General features: G+C 45.5%; 1 protein-coding gene across 1 annotated transcript in view; it reads right to left on the reverse strand.

Moving 5' to 3' along the window:
- Positions 1-15,266, reverse strand: part of OSBPL1A (oxysterol binding protein like 1A) — a 1,294,449-nt gene that overhangs the window by 802,444 nt on the left and 476,739 nt on the right. Inside the window, exon 15 of the mRNA XM_069220031.1 lies at positions 7,315-7,421. Coding sequence (XP_069076132.1) covers positions 7,315-7,421 — 107 coding nt within the window. The remainder of the gene's footprint in view (positions 1-7,314; positions 7,422-15,266) is intronic.

A 15,266-nucleotide genomic window follows, 5' to 3' on the forward strand; every position in this document is an offset into this window, starting at 1 on the left:
CATCTGACAGACTTCCAGCTGCAGATTCCTTACCTTTGAATAGATACCCATGCAATACCATCCGGGGAGGTGGGTCTGCAAACTAAAAAGTCCTGCAGGAACAAACAGGAAAAGTGCCTGCCCCTATGAATCTGGCTGTCCAGGCAGCAGTGTTTGGTAAACATGTGCAGGGATGCCCACGTTGCTGCTTGACAGATGTCCAGAACTGGAACTTTGCATGCTAACGTAGTGGTCACAACATTAGCTTGAGTAGAATGCACGCACAAACCCCCAGGGTTGGTTTTTGGCCAGTGCGCAGCAGATCTTAATTCAGAGCACGACCCATCTGGAGATGGTCCACTTCTGCACTGTCCGACCTTTCTTAGCACCCACATACCCTACAAAGAGTTTGTCATCCACCCAGAATCTTTTGTACGATCATGGTAGAATGGAAACGCTCTTTTTCGTCCAGGCGGTGGAGTCTCGCCTCTTCATTAGAAGGATGTGGGGGTGCGTAAAAAGTAGGTAAGGTGGTGGACTGGCCCACATGAAAAAGAGTGACCACATTTGGCAGAAAAGATGCCCTAGTGCAAAGCACCACTGTCAGGATTAATAGAAAGGTAGGGCTGATTAGATGATACTCTGTGGCAGATGTAATCGCCATAAGAAAGGCTGTTTTCAATGTGAGAAGCCTGAGAGAACAATTGTGGAGGGGGCTCAAAAGGAGCGCACATCAAAAAAGTTAGAACCAAATTCAGATACCATTGGGGGATAATGAATGGGAAAGGAGGGAACAGATTAGTAAGACATTTGAGGAACCTATGAACAATAGGGGACTTAAACAAGGAAGGTTGATCAGGCAACTACAAAAAAGCAGAAATAGTAGACAAATATCACGTAAGAGTGCCCAAAGCAGAACCTTCCTGGGCAAGGTAATGAATGAACAAAAGGACCTCAAAAAGGGGATCAACAGACTTGTCTGTGCACCTTGCCACACATTTCTTCCAACGACAGGCGTATACAGTTTGGATGGATGGATGCTTGGCTGCCAAGCTAATGTTACTGACTTCGAGTGAAAGGTCAAAAGCGGTCAACTGCTACTGCTCAATCTCCACGCAAGAAGGTGGAGAATTGACAGCTTCAGTTGAATGACCCTTCCCTGCTGCTGCAACAGAAGATCCTTCCGACGGCGCAGCCTGATCGGAGGAGAGATAGACATGCTCAGTAGCTCGGGATACCACTCTCTCCATGCCCGGTCTGGAGCCGCAAGAAACACTTGGGCCCATTTGTTCCTGCTCTTCTTGAGAAATCGGGACAGGAGAGGTATGGGCCGAAAGGTCAACAGGAGAGCTAAATTCCACTTGAGACGAAAAACGTCTCGGAGCAATTATGGCCTTGGAAACTCCAACGCATAAAACTACTAACATTGAATGTTCTCGGTAGAGGCGAAGAGATCTAACCAAGGGTCTCCCCACCGCTGAAAGATCTTGTGCCACCTCCGGATGGAGATGCCATTCATGATCCACTAGGCATTTTCAACTGAGTTTGTCTGCTCTGGTGTTCAAACAGCCTGCCAGATGTTGAACCAACAGATATGTCCTGCTGTTCCATCCATGAGCACAGGCGCAGAGCTTCCTGACAAAGGAGTCAAGACCCTGCCCTGCTTGTTGCAGTACCACATGGGGGTGATGTTGTCCGTGAACACTTGCACCATCCTTCCCTTGATAGAGGGAAGAAAGGCTTTTAGTGCCAGTTGGATCACACGGTGCTCCACCAAGTTGATGTGGAGTCCCGCTTCCGCCAGAGACAAGATTCACCTAATCTCCACCTCTCCCATAAGGCCACCCCATCCCAGGAGTGAAGAATCTGTCACTGCTGTCAGATCTGGCTGGGGAAGGGAGAGAGATCTAGCTCTGGCCCAATCGTGGTTCATTAACCACCTCTGCAGATCTTTCACAGTTCACTCTGAGATCTGGACCATGTCGGAGAGATTCCCCGGATGCTGCGTCCACTGGTCCCTTCAGGTCCCACTGCAGAACCTGTATCTGGCATGTGTCACCAGAAGGATGTCATGGGTCATGAGGTCCAGCAGCCTCAGAGTCATTCTCAATGAAATTCAGAATAGAGTTCTGTTACAAATTGGGTCTCTAGCTGGCAGTCTGTTTGCACAGTGTCCAAGTAGGGACCCTCACTCTAGTCAGGATAAGGGAGATACCCGCTCAGATAACCCCTGCTCACCTCCTTGGTAGCTTGGCACGAGCAGTCAGGCTTATCTCAAAAGCAATGTGTAAAGCATTTGCACTTAACACACAGTAATAAGTGAAAACACTAAAAACTGACACCACACCAGTTTTAGAAAAATAGCCAATATTTACCTATATAAAACAAAACCAAATACGAAAAAAATCCAACATACAGTAATAAAAATATGAATTCTGCAAGATTTACTCAGAAATTCAGTTCCTTGAAGAAGATAGCTTCCCCTGGGGCTATGATGGCGTAGTGATCAGCAAAGCCAACAGTTCAGGCTGGCCACAGTGTTGCGGGCCAGCTACGGTGTCAGGAAGACCCGGAAACAGTACCTTGGATTTGCAGGGTGTTGTGATCCTCACGGTGAGCTTCGGAGAGCGGCGTCGCTGACATCGCGTTGTCAGTTCTGGAGTCGGTGCAGGAGTCGTCGGGCCCTTGAGGTCACACGCGTTGCGGATCGAACTCCAGGCTGATGAAGTCGGGTGCGCCGGCATGGATGGCGTCAGGGCTGCAGTGCGAAGTGGGGCAATGCGATGTGCAGTGCCCACAGGTCATGGTGCAGGCAGCGACTCTGTGATGGCGTCTGTGAGACCAGAGCTGCGATAAGAAGCGGGGCGGTACAACGTACGCTGTTCACAGGTCACGGTGCAGGCAGCGTCATCGTTGTGGCTAAAGCGCTGTTGTCGGTAGGCCCAGGCCAGCCGTGCGGGGCGGGGTGGTGCTTCATGACCCTCACAATCGGTGTCCACAGGCCACGGTTCAGGCAGGATGCCTGGTGACGACACAGGAGTCGATGATGCTGGCGCCGGTGGACCGGGGCTGTGGTGTGGGACGGAACGGTGCCTCGTGTACCTCACGAGCAGTGGCCACAGGCCACGGTGCAGGCAGCGGCGCCGGTGTCAAAGGAGGCGTCGATGATGCCCAGGCTGCAATGTGAGCAGGCGATGCCGGAGTGCGGGGCCCACAGGTCGCGGTGCGAGCAGCAGCTCGGTGAAGTCGTCTGATGATGGCATCGGTGAGACCAGGGTCGCAGCACAAAGCGGGGCAATGCGATTCCGTATGGCGTCGGCAGGTCATGGTGCAGGCCACCGGCATTGTTGGCGGCGTCGCAGTGATTTCTACTCTTGAACAGGACAAAACACACAGTGCTGCAGGTCGAGGAAACTGAAGTCTTTGGTGTCCCTGAGACTTCCAACAGGAGGCAAGCTCTACTCCAAGCCCTTGGAGAACGTCCTCAAGCAGAACATACAGCAAAGTTCACTCTTTGCACTCTTTTCAGGCAGAACCAGCAACTGCAGGACAGTCCAGCAAAGCAACACAGCAAAGGGACAGTACTACTCCTTCAGCTCTTCTCCTGGGCAGAGGTTCCTCTTGATTCCAGGAAGATTCTAAAAGTCTGGGGGTTTGGGTCTTCTTCTTATACACTGCTCTGCCTTTGAAGTTGGCAAACTTCAAAGCAAAGTCTCAAGTGTTTGCAAGATCCTTTGTTGTCCAGGCCAGGCCCAGGCACACACCAGGGGGTTGGAGACTGCATTGTGTGAGGGCAGGCACAGTCCTTTCAGGTGTGAATGGCCCCTCCTCCCTCCCCTCTAGCTCAGATGGCTTATCAGGATATGCAGGCTACACCCCCACACCCTTTTGTGTTACTGTCTAGAGAAGAGGTGTGAACAGCCCGACTGTCAAACTGACCCAGACGGGGAATCCATAAAGAGAGTGAGTCACAAAATGGTGAAAGCAAGAAAATGCCTACTTTCTAAAAGTGGCGTTTTCAAACAGACAATTTAAAAAACAACTTCACTAAAAGATGTATTTTTAAATTGTGAGTTCAGAGACCATAAACTCCACATTTGTATCTGCTCTCAAAGGGAATCTGTGCTTCAAGGATATTTAAAACCAGCCCCCATGTTAACCTATGAGAGGGATAGGCCTTGCACAGTGAAAACCGAATTTGGCAGTATTTCACTGTTAGGACATATAAAACACACTAGTATATGTCCTACTTTACTTTAAACATATACTACACCCTGCCCCTGGGGCTACCGAGGGCCTACCTTAGGGGTGCCTGACATGTAGTAGAAGGGAAGGTTTAGGCCTGGCAAGTGGGTACACTTGCCAAGTCAAATTCACAGTTTAAAACTGCACACACAGACACTGCAGTGGCAGGTCTCAGCCATGTTTACAGGGCTACTAATGTGGGTGGCACAACCAGTGCTGCTGGCCCACTAGTAGCATTTGATTACAGGCCCTGGGTACCTCTAGTGCACTTTACTAGGGACTTACCAGTAAATCAAATATGCCAATCATGGATAAACCAATCAACAGTACACTTTACACAGAGATTATATGCACTTTAGCACTGGTTAGCAGTGGTAAAGTGCCCAGAGTCCTAAAGCCAACAATAACAGGTCAGAAAAAATAGGAGGAAGGAGGCAAAAAGACGGGGGCTGACCCTGCAAAAAAGGGCCATTTCCAACAAGTTCGAAACATTGGTATCATAGCCTTAATATCCTAGATCCCAGAACAGCTCCAATAAAAGGGACCATCTGAGAGAGAGTGAGGTGTGACTTCGGCATGTTTATAATGAACCACAGCAAATGTAGGAGGTTCTCCGTAGGCTGGAGGAGGGAGACGACAGCCTGGGGCGAGCTCACCTTGAACAGCCATTTGTCGAGATAGGGGGAAGACTGATACCCCTGATCTACGCAAATGAGCTGCAACCACCACCATCAACTTGGTGAACACCCGAGGGGGGCTGGTAAGGCCAAAGTGGAGCCCGGTGAATTGAAAGTGCTCATAACCTACCATGAACTGCAAATAACATCTATGGGCAAGCAGGACAGAGATGTGACAATAAGAGTTTTGGAAGTACAATGCTACCATCTAGTCTCCTGGGTTCAGGGCAGACAAGACCTAAGCCAACGTGAGCATCTTGAACTTCTCTTTGAGGAAGTGATTGAAGGCTGGTAGGTCTAGGACAGGGCAAAGGGCCTTGTCCTTCTTGGGGACCATAAAGTAGCAGGATAGCAACCACAACCTACTTCTGGCACGGAAACCCTCTCTATGGCTCCCCTGGCCAAGACAGCTGCAACTTCCTTGAGGAGAATGGACAAATGATCCTACGTCATCCGATCGTAAGAAGGTGGAATGGATGGGGAGGTAGTCTCAGACTAGACTATCTGCAAAACCCACCTTTCTGAAGTAATGGATTGCGAGTGGAGCAGGTGATGGCGAATCCTACTGCCAACTGGCCCATGGTGGAGGCAGAGGCAGACTAGGAGGGTTTAGAAGCTGAACAAGCGCCTGGTGCTAAAAATCAGTGCAAGCAGCGCAGCTTGCCCAAATTACACCCGCTCACGGAACTCCGTGGAATCTTGCTGAGTTTTTATGTAACTCCATGGAATTCTGCAGAAGGAAACTGTGTGTTCCGCCCGGGCCTAATTTTAGGTTGGAATGTTCCCTATGTCATCTGAAATGTTGTGTGTTGGCAAGGGAATCAGGTCAGTCGGAGCAGGACCAAAGATATGATAAGGTCCATTTGGTGTTGCTCTTCTGTTCTACCAGTAGATCTGAAATTGCAATTGGTGAAACTTGGATTTGTTACTGTGCTTCGAAAGAAAGAAGAACGTAGCAGTTTTTATTTTTATTTTTCTGAGGAGGGTTTATATAGCGCAGACTCCGGAAGCAGAGAAGCCTTTTGCAGAACACGATGGGAGTACTCATCGTGTGCCGTTTACAGATGCCTAGGCTAACATGAGAGGAATGTTTGCATTAACACAGATAAACAAAACTCATTAAGGCATCTGTAAAATAGTATGGAGGAGTACACAAGAACAATATGCCACATATCTGCACAGGTTCCAGATCTGGGAAGAGGGTAACAGCATGGGCCAAGTAGAGGAAAGATAAGTTGCAAAGAGCTACTTCAGGCTTGAGGAGCCTATTGTCGTTTGGGGTGAGTGTCCTTTCACGACGTTGGTGTGAAAGATGAGCAAGCGTATCTTATTCTCATCTTGAGCATTTTTACAATCGGCTGTTTTGTGCTTTAGTTGAAGCCTAAAAGAGTTATCGTTATGACAGGAGGGCATTTCTTCTTCTATTAGTCAGGTATGGGTGATTTGCTAAACAACATATTTAGTAATACGATAAAAGCCCATGCTTGATTTAGTTGGTACTAATCAGGGAGCTTTTGATACATTAACATATGGAAGGGTCCTTCACATAAGTGTTTATTTTGAGGGTTGTTGGTTAGGTATATTCCTAGGTTCTGAAAAAGGCAAGCGCACACGTGCACTGTTGTGTAACAGCCTAGAAAAGGCAGTTAGTTAAATCTAAAGAGAGGTCACACAACGAGTGTTCAACAACAAATCTCAGGCATTTTACTCCATATTCCACAGTTTCGCAGTGGAAAGCGTTCTCACTCTGCAGTTAACAAATCATTCATGTTCAGAGTAGAGGTGATGGGTGGGACCGACAGCGTCCTCTCTATTGCCTCTTCTAATTTGGTTCACAACTTGCCTGAGAGAAAAAGCTAATATGACACTCCAAAAAATACATTTGACGTGGCCAAAACCAGAGTTGGCATTCACAGAAAGTGGCAAGGAGAACGTCGGTTGAACCAAACTGCGGCAGTTAGGGCGCCCTGTGTTATGACAGGCCTGGGAAATACTCATCTTGCTTTCCCAAAAGGGTCAATCTGTCTTGTGATGTGCAGACAATCATTAAGAATCTGCTTTTTTTGTTTAAAATAGAATTCCATCGTACAATTGCTTCAAAATAGAGCGCTTCTATTTCAAGAGCGAAAACATGTAAAGTCATCAATACACGCTTTAGGTCGCCGATCAAAACACAGTAAAAATATGGGACGGGCATAACAATCCAATTAAGAACGCACCAGAATGTTCTGAAATGCCCATGGGTGATTTTGAATCAATGCCACTTCCCAATTAACTCCGAACATCACACACGACAGGAACCGTAAAGAAGCAAAACATCCTCCATATACATAAAAATAAAGTGTACAATCCTGACGCACGTTTGAGAGCGCGGCGTGAAGGCAGACATATTTGTAAGTGCAGATAAGCTTACCCCTTCCTGCCTGGTGAAGAGAGCAAGGCACTCACTCAAGGCGGTACAGGTTTCCTTGGACGCTTCAGAGACTTCATACCCTTTTTGATGAATGGAAAAGGGTATTTCTAAAAAGAAAGAAACATATATGCACGGGTCACAATCCACAGTCCCACTTCCAAGGTGACATGAAGGTAGATGATGACTGAAACAAGAAGGGAAGTTTGCTGGTGACTTGTATACTATACACAGGCATGCTGAGGCATCCAAAATACCCTCTCAATCAAGTAGTGGTTTTGCAGCTAGCTAAGTAATGGAATATGCTACTTGCCTCTTAACATCTGTTCGTAGCACGCAGTGCTGTAGATTCACATGCTCTGCATACTCCTGCCATCGACTACTGGGCTCGGAGATTTGCAACTTTTTTTTGAAGAACTCTTAAATCACGAGGTATAGTTACTTCTCGCTTGGGCACCGCTCCCAATGTTAGACTGTTTTTCACACAGCAAGTGAGCGTAGAGATGGAGCAAGAGATAAGAGCAGAGTAGTGGCCATGGACAAATGTATATATAAAGAGTTTAAATATGCAAATGAAGAAGTGTACATCTGCAAAAATCAAAGGCTTCTGGGAAGGCAGGTGGGTGCATGTGAATGTACAGCACTACATGCCAAGAACAGATGCTAAAGGGTAAGTAACATATTCAGTTCGTAGGATGAGTAGCTGTAGATACATGTGCTCTGCATGGTCTGTTAAACAGTACTCCACTTAGCTGTGGTTAGCCGGTGAATAGTGAGTAGATTGAAAAAGGTTTTTACTACAAAGACATCCACACCGTAATGATTGGTAAATGCATATGGAGTGAACCACATGGCTGCCTTACAAAGGTCAGCTATGGGGATATTTCCATGGAAAGATAGTGGTGTCTTTTTTACAAGTAGAGTGCAGCCTAGGCAGACACGGCAAAGTTATTTTAGCCCTAATAGCATAGGTTTGGATGCCTCTGACAATCCCTCTGGTATACCCACTTTTGACAAAGTAGGTCCTTTGTGAGGACTGGCGAAAGCAACAAAAGTTGCTCTGTCTTGTGAAAGGGTTTGGTCCTGTTAACGTAGTACATGAGAGCACGTTTAAAGTCAGGGGTGTGAAAGGCCCTCTATTCCACGGAGTCTTGCTGAGGGAAAAAGACAGGGAGGTCTGGTTAAAGTGGAAGGAGGACAATACCTATGAATAAAATCTAGGGTTAGTCCTGAGGACCACCCTGTCGTTATGAACTGGAAGAGGGCTCCTCTAAAGTAAGGGCCTGCAGCTCACTAACAGTCTTAATGTAATAGGGGCAAGGAAAGCAACCTTCCATGAGAGGAACTGTAAAGGGCACAAGTGTAGTGGTTCAAAAGGAGGGCTCATGAGTCTGGTGAGGAACAACTTAAGTTAACAGACCTGGGAGGAAGGAACTCTGGGTAGACAACACATGAGAGTCCTTCCTTAAAAGCCTCAATGACAGGGATTTTGACTAGAGAAGGGTATTCCCTGATATGCATGTAGGCTGCAATAGTGGATAAAACAAGGTGTATGAAAGTGTAAGCTAGGTCTGATTTTTGCAAGTGAAGGAGGAACAGATAATATACTTGACTATAGGTTTAACAGGGTCCAAGTGCTTGGAAATGCAGTAATAGACAAACTTTTTCCACTTGGCAGCTTAAGAGGCTTGCCAAGCGGGCCTACCTCCTTCCCTGAGGACGGCCATGAATTCTTGAGGTAACTTGAGATAACTAAACTCCACAACCTCACAAGCCAAACTGCTTGATTGAGCTGTCTGGAGTTGTGATGCCTGATTGTGTATTAGTTCGAGTGAGAATGTCTGGCCTGTTGGGGAGCTTCCCATGGGGAACAAAGGACATCTGAAGAAGGGTTGAAAACCAGGGTTGTCTGCCGGGTGTGGGAGCCACCCAGATGAGACTGAGGGACATTTGCCGAAGCTTCTGGACTACATACAGAAGAGGTAGGAGAGGAGGAAAAGCATATCCAAAGAACCCCGACCAACTCATGTCCGTCAAACACTGTTATTCTTCAATTTAGCCACAAAAAGACAAATCCATCAATAGTAAAACACAATAAAATCAAGTAGGAAAATATGCAAGGTGTTGTGCAAAAATGCAGATTGTTGTCCCCTTATACTAAACTTTTCACACAGATAAGATTATTAGCACAATATCTAGACATACAAATGTAACACAGAGGTATTATCAATTCATACATAATTTTCCAAGATACCAATAAAATATCTATTTAAAAAATACAATAAAAAAACAATACCTCAAGATCCAGTTAGTTATTGGGGAGTTAAAAAAAAAAAACAACCAAAAAAACGATCAAATCCTAGATGTCCTTATATTTCCTTAACCTCAGTGCTTCCTGGACATAACTAATGATGACAAGGCAAGTGAGCTGCGAATCAAGACGCTGTAGGAATTGTAAACTTAATCTGAAGAATCTAAGGTTATTTAAGTGCAATATAGGGCATTGGAATTGGTGTCTAGGTGAAGAATAAAATCCCCAACAAACATTGACTGAGTGAGGGATTGCAGTGAAATATTATCAAGGCAGCAGGGTAGGATAGAAAAGCATTTGCCCTGCTGAGGGAAGGCTACCAGGAAGTGGACTGTGTATAATTTAAAGCAAGTCAGGTAAAATTTATGTTCAGGGTTGCATATCCACAGTAAATATGGTTCTATCCCAGCTGTAGTCCTAACATCTGTGTAACGACAAACAGTATCCATCGTCTGGAATTTAGCGGTTCTGACATGATTCCTATACTTATAGAAAAGAAATTTAACAAGGGCCCTTGAGCTATTATCAATTTCATTTGGAGAATAGAAAAGATTTGAGATTCCAAGCTCTGTGAAGTTTCTTTTAGTATAAGTTAATCAAAGGATAGAATCCACATGATCTTGTTTAACACAGTCCTCAAGAACTTGTTGGGAAAATTTGGTCAGAGGAAAGTGCCATATGTTTAACCATAGGAGGTGGGGTGAGATCTTTACTGTGTCTTCCAGAAAAAGGAGGCCAAGTTCTGTGTGAGCAATAAAGTTCACAGTACGCTTGGGAATTGCTAGCAGCCTACATAGGAATTGATTCTCTATGGTTTGCAGAAAGCCAAAATCAGTATTTTGCATTTACTTTTACTTTTATACAGTAGGATTAATTCTTTACTGGCAAATTTTAAAATTGCATCAACTTACCCAGAAAATTCGAGGGCTCTCTGAGGTAAAGGCTTGTCCCACTTTAAATTAGCGTCCAATATATTGCTGAGGTAGTTAACATTCTACACCTTGGTGAGAGGAATCTGACCTATATTATACCTTTGTGAGTATGTGTGTGTGTGTTTCCCCCCCCTCCCAACTATTGGGGGGAGGGGGGAAGGCGGGCACAGGTCATGATTTACAACCTTTAGTTTAAGCTCCCCCATGAATTAATTGCAGGAGTTAAGTAACAAATGCAAACCGTTGGCGGTGCAGGAAATTAGAACCACATCATCGGTGTAAAGCAGGACAGGTACAGGTTGGCTCCCAATCATAGGTAAGTCCTTCCCTCTGCCCACCAACACTGGGTCAAGAGCATTAATATAAAAAAGAAATAAAACAAGCATTTGCAATGCAATGGGTCTCGCATTTACTCAACTTAGAGTTATTAGCGTTGTAAAGTCCTAATTCGATGTTTATTGCCACATAAAATGAAAATTAAAAGCAATATAGTTTTACATAAGCGAGCCGATTTAAAGCGACACTCCATAAGAATGAAGGAGTACACAAAATGAAACGGAAGTTCGCCCGCAGTCAAACTTATCGGCAAATGTGCAGGAAAGATCGTGCTCCGTAGGAAATAAAAAGAAAAAGTAGTCCAGAAACCTAGCTGAAAACATGGAGCCCCATATGTTTTCAGTAGTTAGCCTGTGCGCTCGAAGAGGGCTAAACACCAGAAAAGGCATGGCATATGCATGCCTTTCACACATATAATCAATCTATTTTTAAAAGGCAAGCCCACAAACCAACAAAACTGATGGGCGTGGTTAAAAGCCCACAGAGAGATTACACGCTCAATCCTAAAAAGGTGCTAACCCCTTGTTAGACCTAAAAAATGGGGACAAGCTCCATTTTTTTTTTCCAGACTTGGACAGTTGTGCCCCAGTTTAGTTGCTCGAGGAGTTCTATAAAAGTATTTTCAATACCTGCCTCATTCATCACAACCCATAACTTCCCCCTATCGCCAAATCAAATACACTGGAGAGGTAAGTGAATGCCATGTTTAGAGAATCTACCCTTGTCTTTAACATATTTCCCTGTTAGCAGGAGTAATTTCAGAGAATGTTCTACTGTGCCCATCTGAGAAACGGCCTCTTTTTGACATGGTTAGCCCTCGCTTTTTGTCTGATGTTTGATGTAGCCTAGAAGTTCTAGTGCCTGGGGCCCCTGCTAACCAGGTTCCTTGGATCAGAGCTCTTTCCCTAAAAACTGTTGTTATGCATTGACACAACTGGATACACCCTTAACTACCACTTTAAGTCCCTAGTAAGTGTGTACTTAGGTACCCAGGCGGGGATGTGGAATTCCTATGAACCGACGCCCAGGACATACTGTTTGTGGTCACGGGCAACAAGTTTCCATGTTTATTTTGTCCTTGGGTTGCCAGTTTACAGAGAAGTGAACTGCCTGCAGTTGAGGTGATTTGAGTGTCCATATGTTAAATGCTGCTCAAACTTGGAATTATGGTTCATTAATGAAAAGCCTTCATTATTATGGTGAGAACTGCTAATAAACATTTTAAGGCCACACAGCAATACTGACAGTGGATCCATTAAAAAAAAGAAGCGTACACAAGTTTTGAAAAGTTTAACAATATGTGGCTAAGTATAATGCTCCCAGAATGCTCTTGGATTAAATGCAAATGTTTGCAGAAGCTTGTAAGCAAGAGTCATGATTCTTTTCTTTCAAAATAAAATGTTCAGGAAAAAAAATGCAAGTAAAGAAAAAATGTTTCACTACTATGAAATGTTAGGTGCTATTTCTTTGAAGCGTCATTTAGTAAAATGTATTGATGCATGCTAGTATTTCCCCAAAAATATTCCTAATGGAATATGGGAAGCATGGAAATAATCAAGCACTGGCAAAACCAACCGATCCGACATTTTCTGTGAGTGTTTTGTTGTGGGAGTTGCCAGGCTCTCACCATTGTAACAAATACTGGCAAAAAGAAAAACAAGTTTTTGGTCTCAAAAAGCACACATTGACACCAGTTGCATAACAAAGGTCTCACAGCACATCACCTGCCCTGAGTGAGCCTGGAGGGGGCCTCGAGGTTCTTTGTAGGGGAGCTCCCTCCAGTTTTGTTACGCCACCGATTGCCACAGTAATTCCTGGCACTGAACAAAACTTCGTCATGTGCCAATATGCTCCCTGTGCAAGATCAGAATACTATCACTCATAGTGAAGCTATCCGATAGAGAGAGAAATAGAAGTTTAATAAAAACAAACTTCTATTTCTATTTTAATAAAAACAAAATGTCTTTGTTAATGCCAGACCTAATTTGGGACACAATTCCTAAATAAAGTTACAAAAGTGCACCCATGGTATATGTCTTTGAATTAGTGGCTTTCATGAATTCACAAGAACTTTCAGAAGTAGACCAGGAAATTGTACTCATAGTTAACATTTGTGATCTGCATTTTAGCACAAGCAAATATGCATGTGTAGATTTGCTCATGTGAAAATATATTGAACACATTTACAAGTTCACTTTCCCTCTAACCACTTTTTTCCCTACCCTGGAAGAACTTCTACTTCTGTCATTGTCAGGAGTACATTTCCAACCTTTTTCATTATGTGAAAAGATTAGAGAAGAGCTGGTCAAAATCCTTAAAACATGCAAGTTAGTAGGTTTGTAGACTCAAAGGCATTCCAGCCCTGGAACTATTGCTTACTGCTTTCTCCACCCCCAGTATGTAGATCTGCGGAAAGGTAGCAAAATAAGTAAATTGCTTTAGTAGGGAAAGAAATTGCAAATATTCAAGCCCTACTATAGTAGTAGTCCTGGCATAATCAGAGAGGCTATTATCAGAGATGTTACATAATGAGATAGCTGCCATAATTTGTTGCCTCACTACATGGCTCCAAAGGGACAAGTAGATTTTTTTTACAGGACAAGTAGATTACAGAAGCAACCTGTCCTATGGACAAGGAGATATTTTAATAAATTCCAAACCCCTGCCAGGGCATGGGTTACTATGGGTAGGCCCCTGAGGGCAGCAGCACTGATTGTGCCACCCACAAGGGCCATGGATCCAGATGCACTCAGCACTGCCATTGCAGGCTGAGTGTCCTGGTGCAAACATAAACCACAAACTCAACATGGCACACTGCCTGTGTGCCCTGTCCACCATACTATGGGTAAGACATCCTTCTGGCAGGCCGTACAGCCCTAAGGCAGGGTGCACCATATTATATGTGAGGGCACATCTGCATGAGCAATATGCCCCACTGTGTCCTTGCCAAACCTGGGACACAGTGAGTGAACAGAGGAGCCATTTTTATACATGTGCTGGACACTGGTCAACATGAGTTTCCCAGCTACATGATGGCCTCTCGGAACCCTGAGTTGTTTGCTATCAAACAACTCAGAATGATAAATCCAAATTGGTACCAGTACTGGATTTATCCCTAAATGTACCCAGGGACCACCTTAGAGGTGGCCCCTGCAAAGGTTAACTACGCTGGCATGGTTGCTGACTGGTTCTATCAAGCCTGCCACCTCCAGACACCCAATCTACAAACCATGGGGGACAGCCCTGTCACTCTGGTTTGTAAACCAATGCCCTTCCTGGGTGGAGGAGCTAATGCCCCCTCCCTCAGGAATGTGCACTGCCATGGTGGTGAACTTCAAAGGGCTTACCAACTTGGAAACTTGACCTCCAGCCCTGCTGCTAGCAGCAGATGGTCAGCCCCTTTGCAAACCCCACTTTTGGCAGAAACCACACAAGGATAAGAGTGGCCCCACCTGGCATGCACCATCCCTAAAGAGTTGCCTGTGAGATGAACACTCCTTTTTATTTTTCTCCATCTTAGATGGAAGGAAAATAGCCAATCAGGGTTAGGGAACTGACCCTTCCCACAAGAAGTGGTCACTATAGAGGGTGTAGACACCCAAAGGTAAGTGTCTCATTGGACACTACCAGGTACCCCCTAAAATGCCCACTAAATTCAGTATTTAGTCAGCATTTCTAGACCAAGAAAACAGATTTGAAGGACACAAAGAAAACCAGTGCAAAGAAAAACCAAGGCACGAGAAGTCTGGACCTGCTGTACAAAGAAAAGGCGCCAAAACCTGCCTGTCGCACCCATGACCCAACAATCGCCGCTGAGGAGCTGCTGAACAATTGGACTGACCTCAAGAAACCCAGAGGACCTCCAGGCTTCACCAATCACCCAGGAACTCCCTCCAGAGTGGAGGTACCACTCTGCAACAAAGAAGGAACCAGCAACCCAGTGAGGGTCACTTTACTGACCGGTCAATAACTCCTGAACCGGAAGTCACAGCCAGACCCGATGACACATCAACAACCAAAAGGACAAACCCTGCAAGTGTGCCAAGTTTGGTGGCACTGCTCCCTCCAGTGGCCAAACCGCACCATTACCCTGGGCATTGTTCAGCTGACGTCAGACACCAGGAAAACCAGCCCACCCGGAGCTGAAAAAGGACCAGGAGGAGCCCCAGTCGAGGGATTTCAGGAACACCCCAGACTTCCTGCTAGAGTGCCCCCACTGTCCTGCAAGCGACCCTTAAAGAGACTTACCTCCAGATCCCAAGAGCATTGTTGCACACAGCTGCAGGCTCACCAATTCACTCTGCACCCGGCCGCCTTGTGCTCTGCAATGAAGAACCTGCTGTGCCGTAAGGGTCCCTCACCCCTTGCAACCTCAA

Source organism: Pleurodeles waltl, chromosome 2_2, assembly GCF_031143425.1.
Source record: "Pleurodeles waltl isolate 20211129_DDA chromosome 2_2, aPleWal1.hap1.20221129, whole genome shotgun sequence".
Classification (NCBI taxonomy): Eukaryota; Metazoa; Chordata; class Amphibia; order Caudata; family Salamandridae; genus Pleurodeles; species Pleurodeles waltl.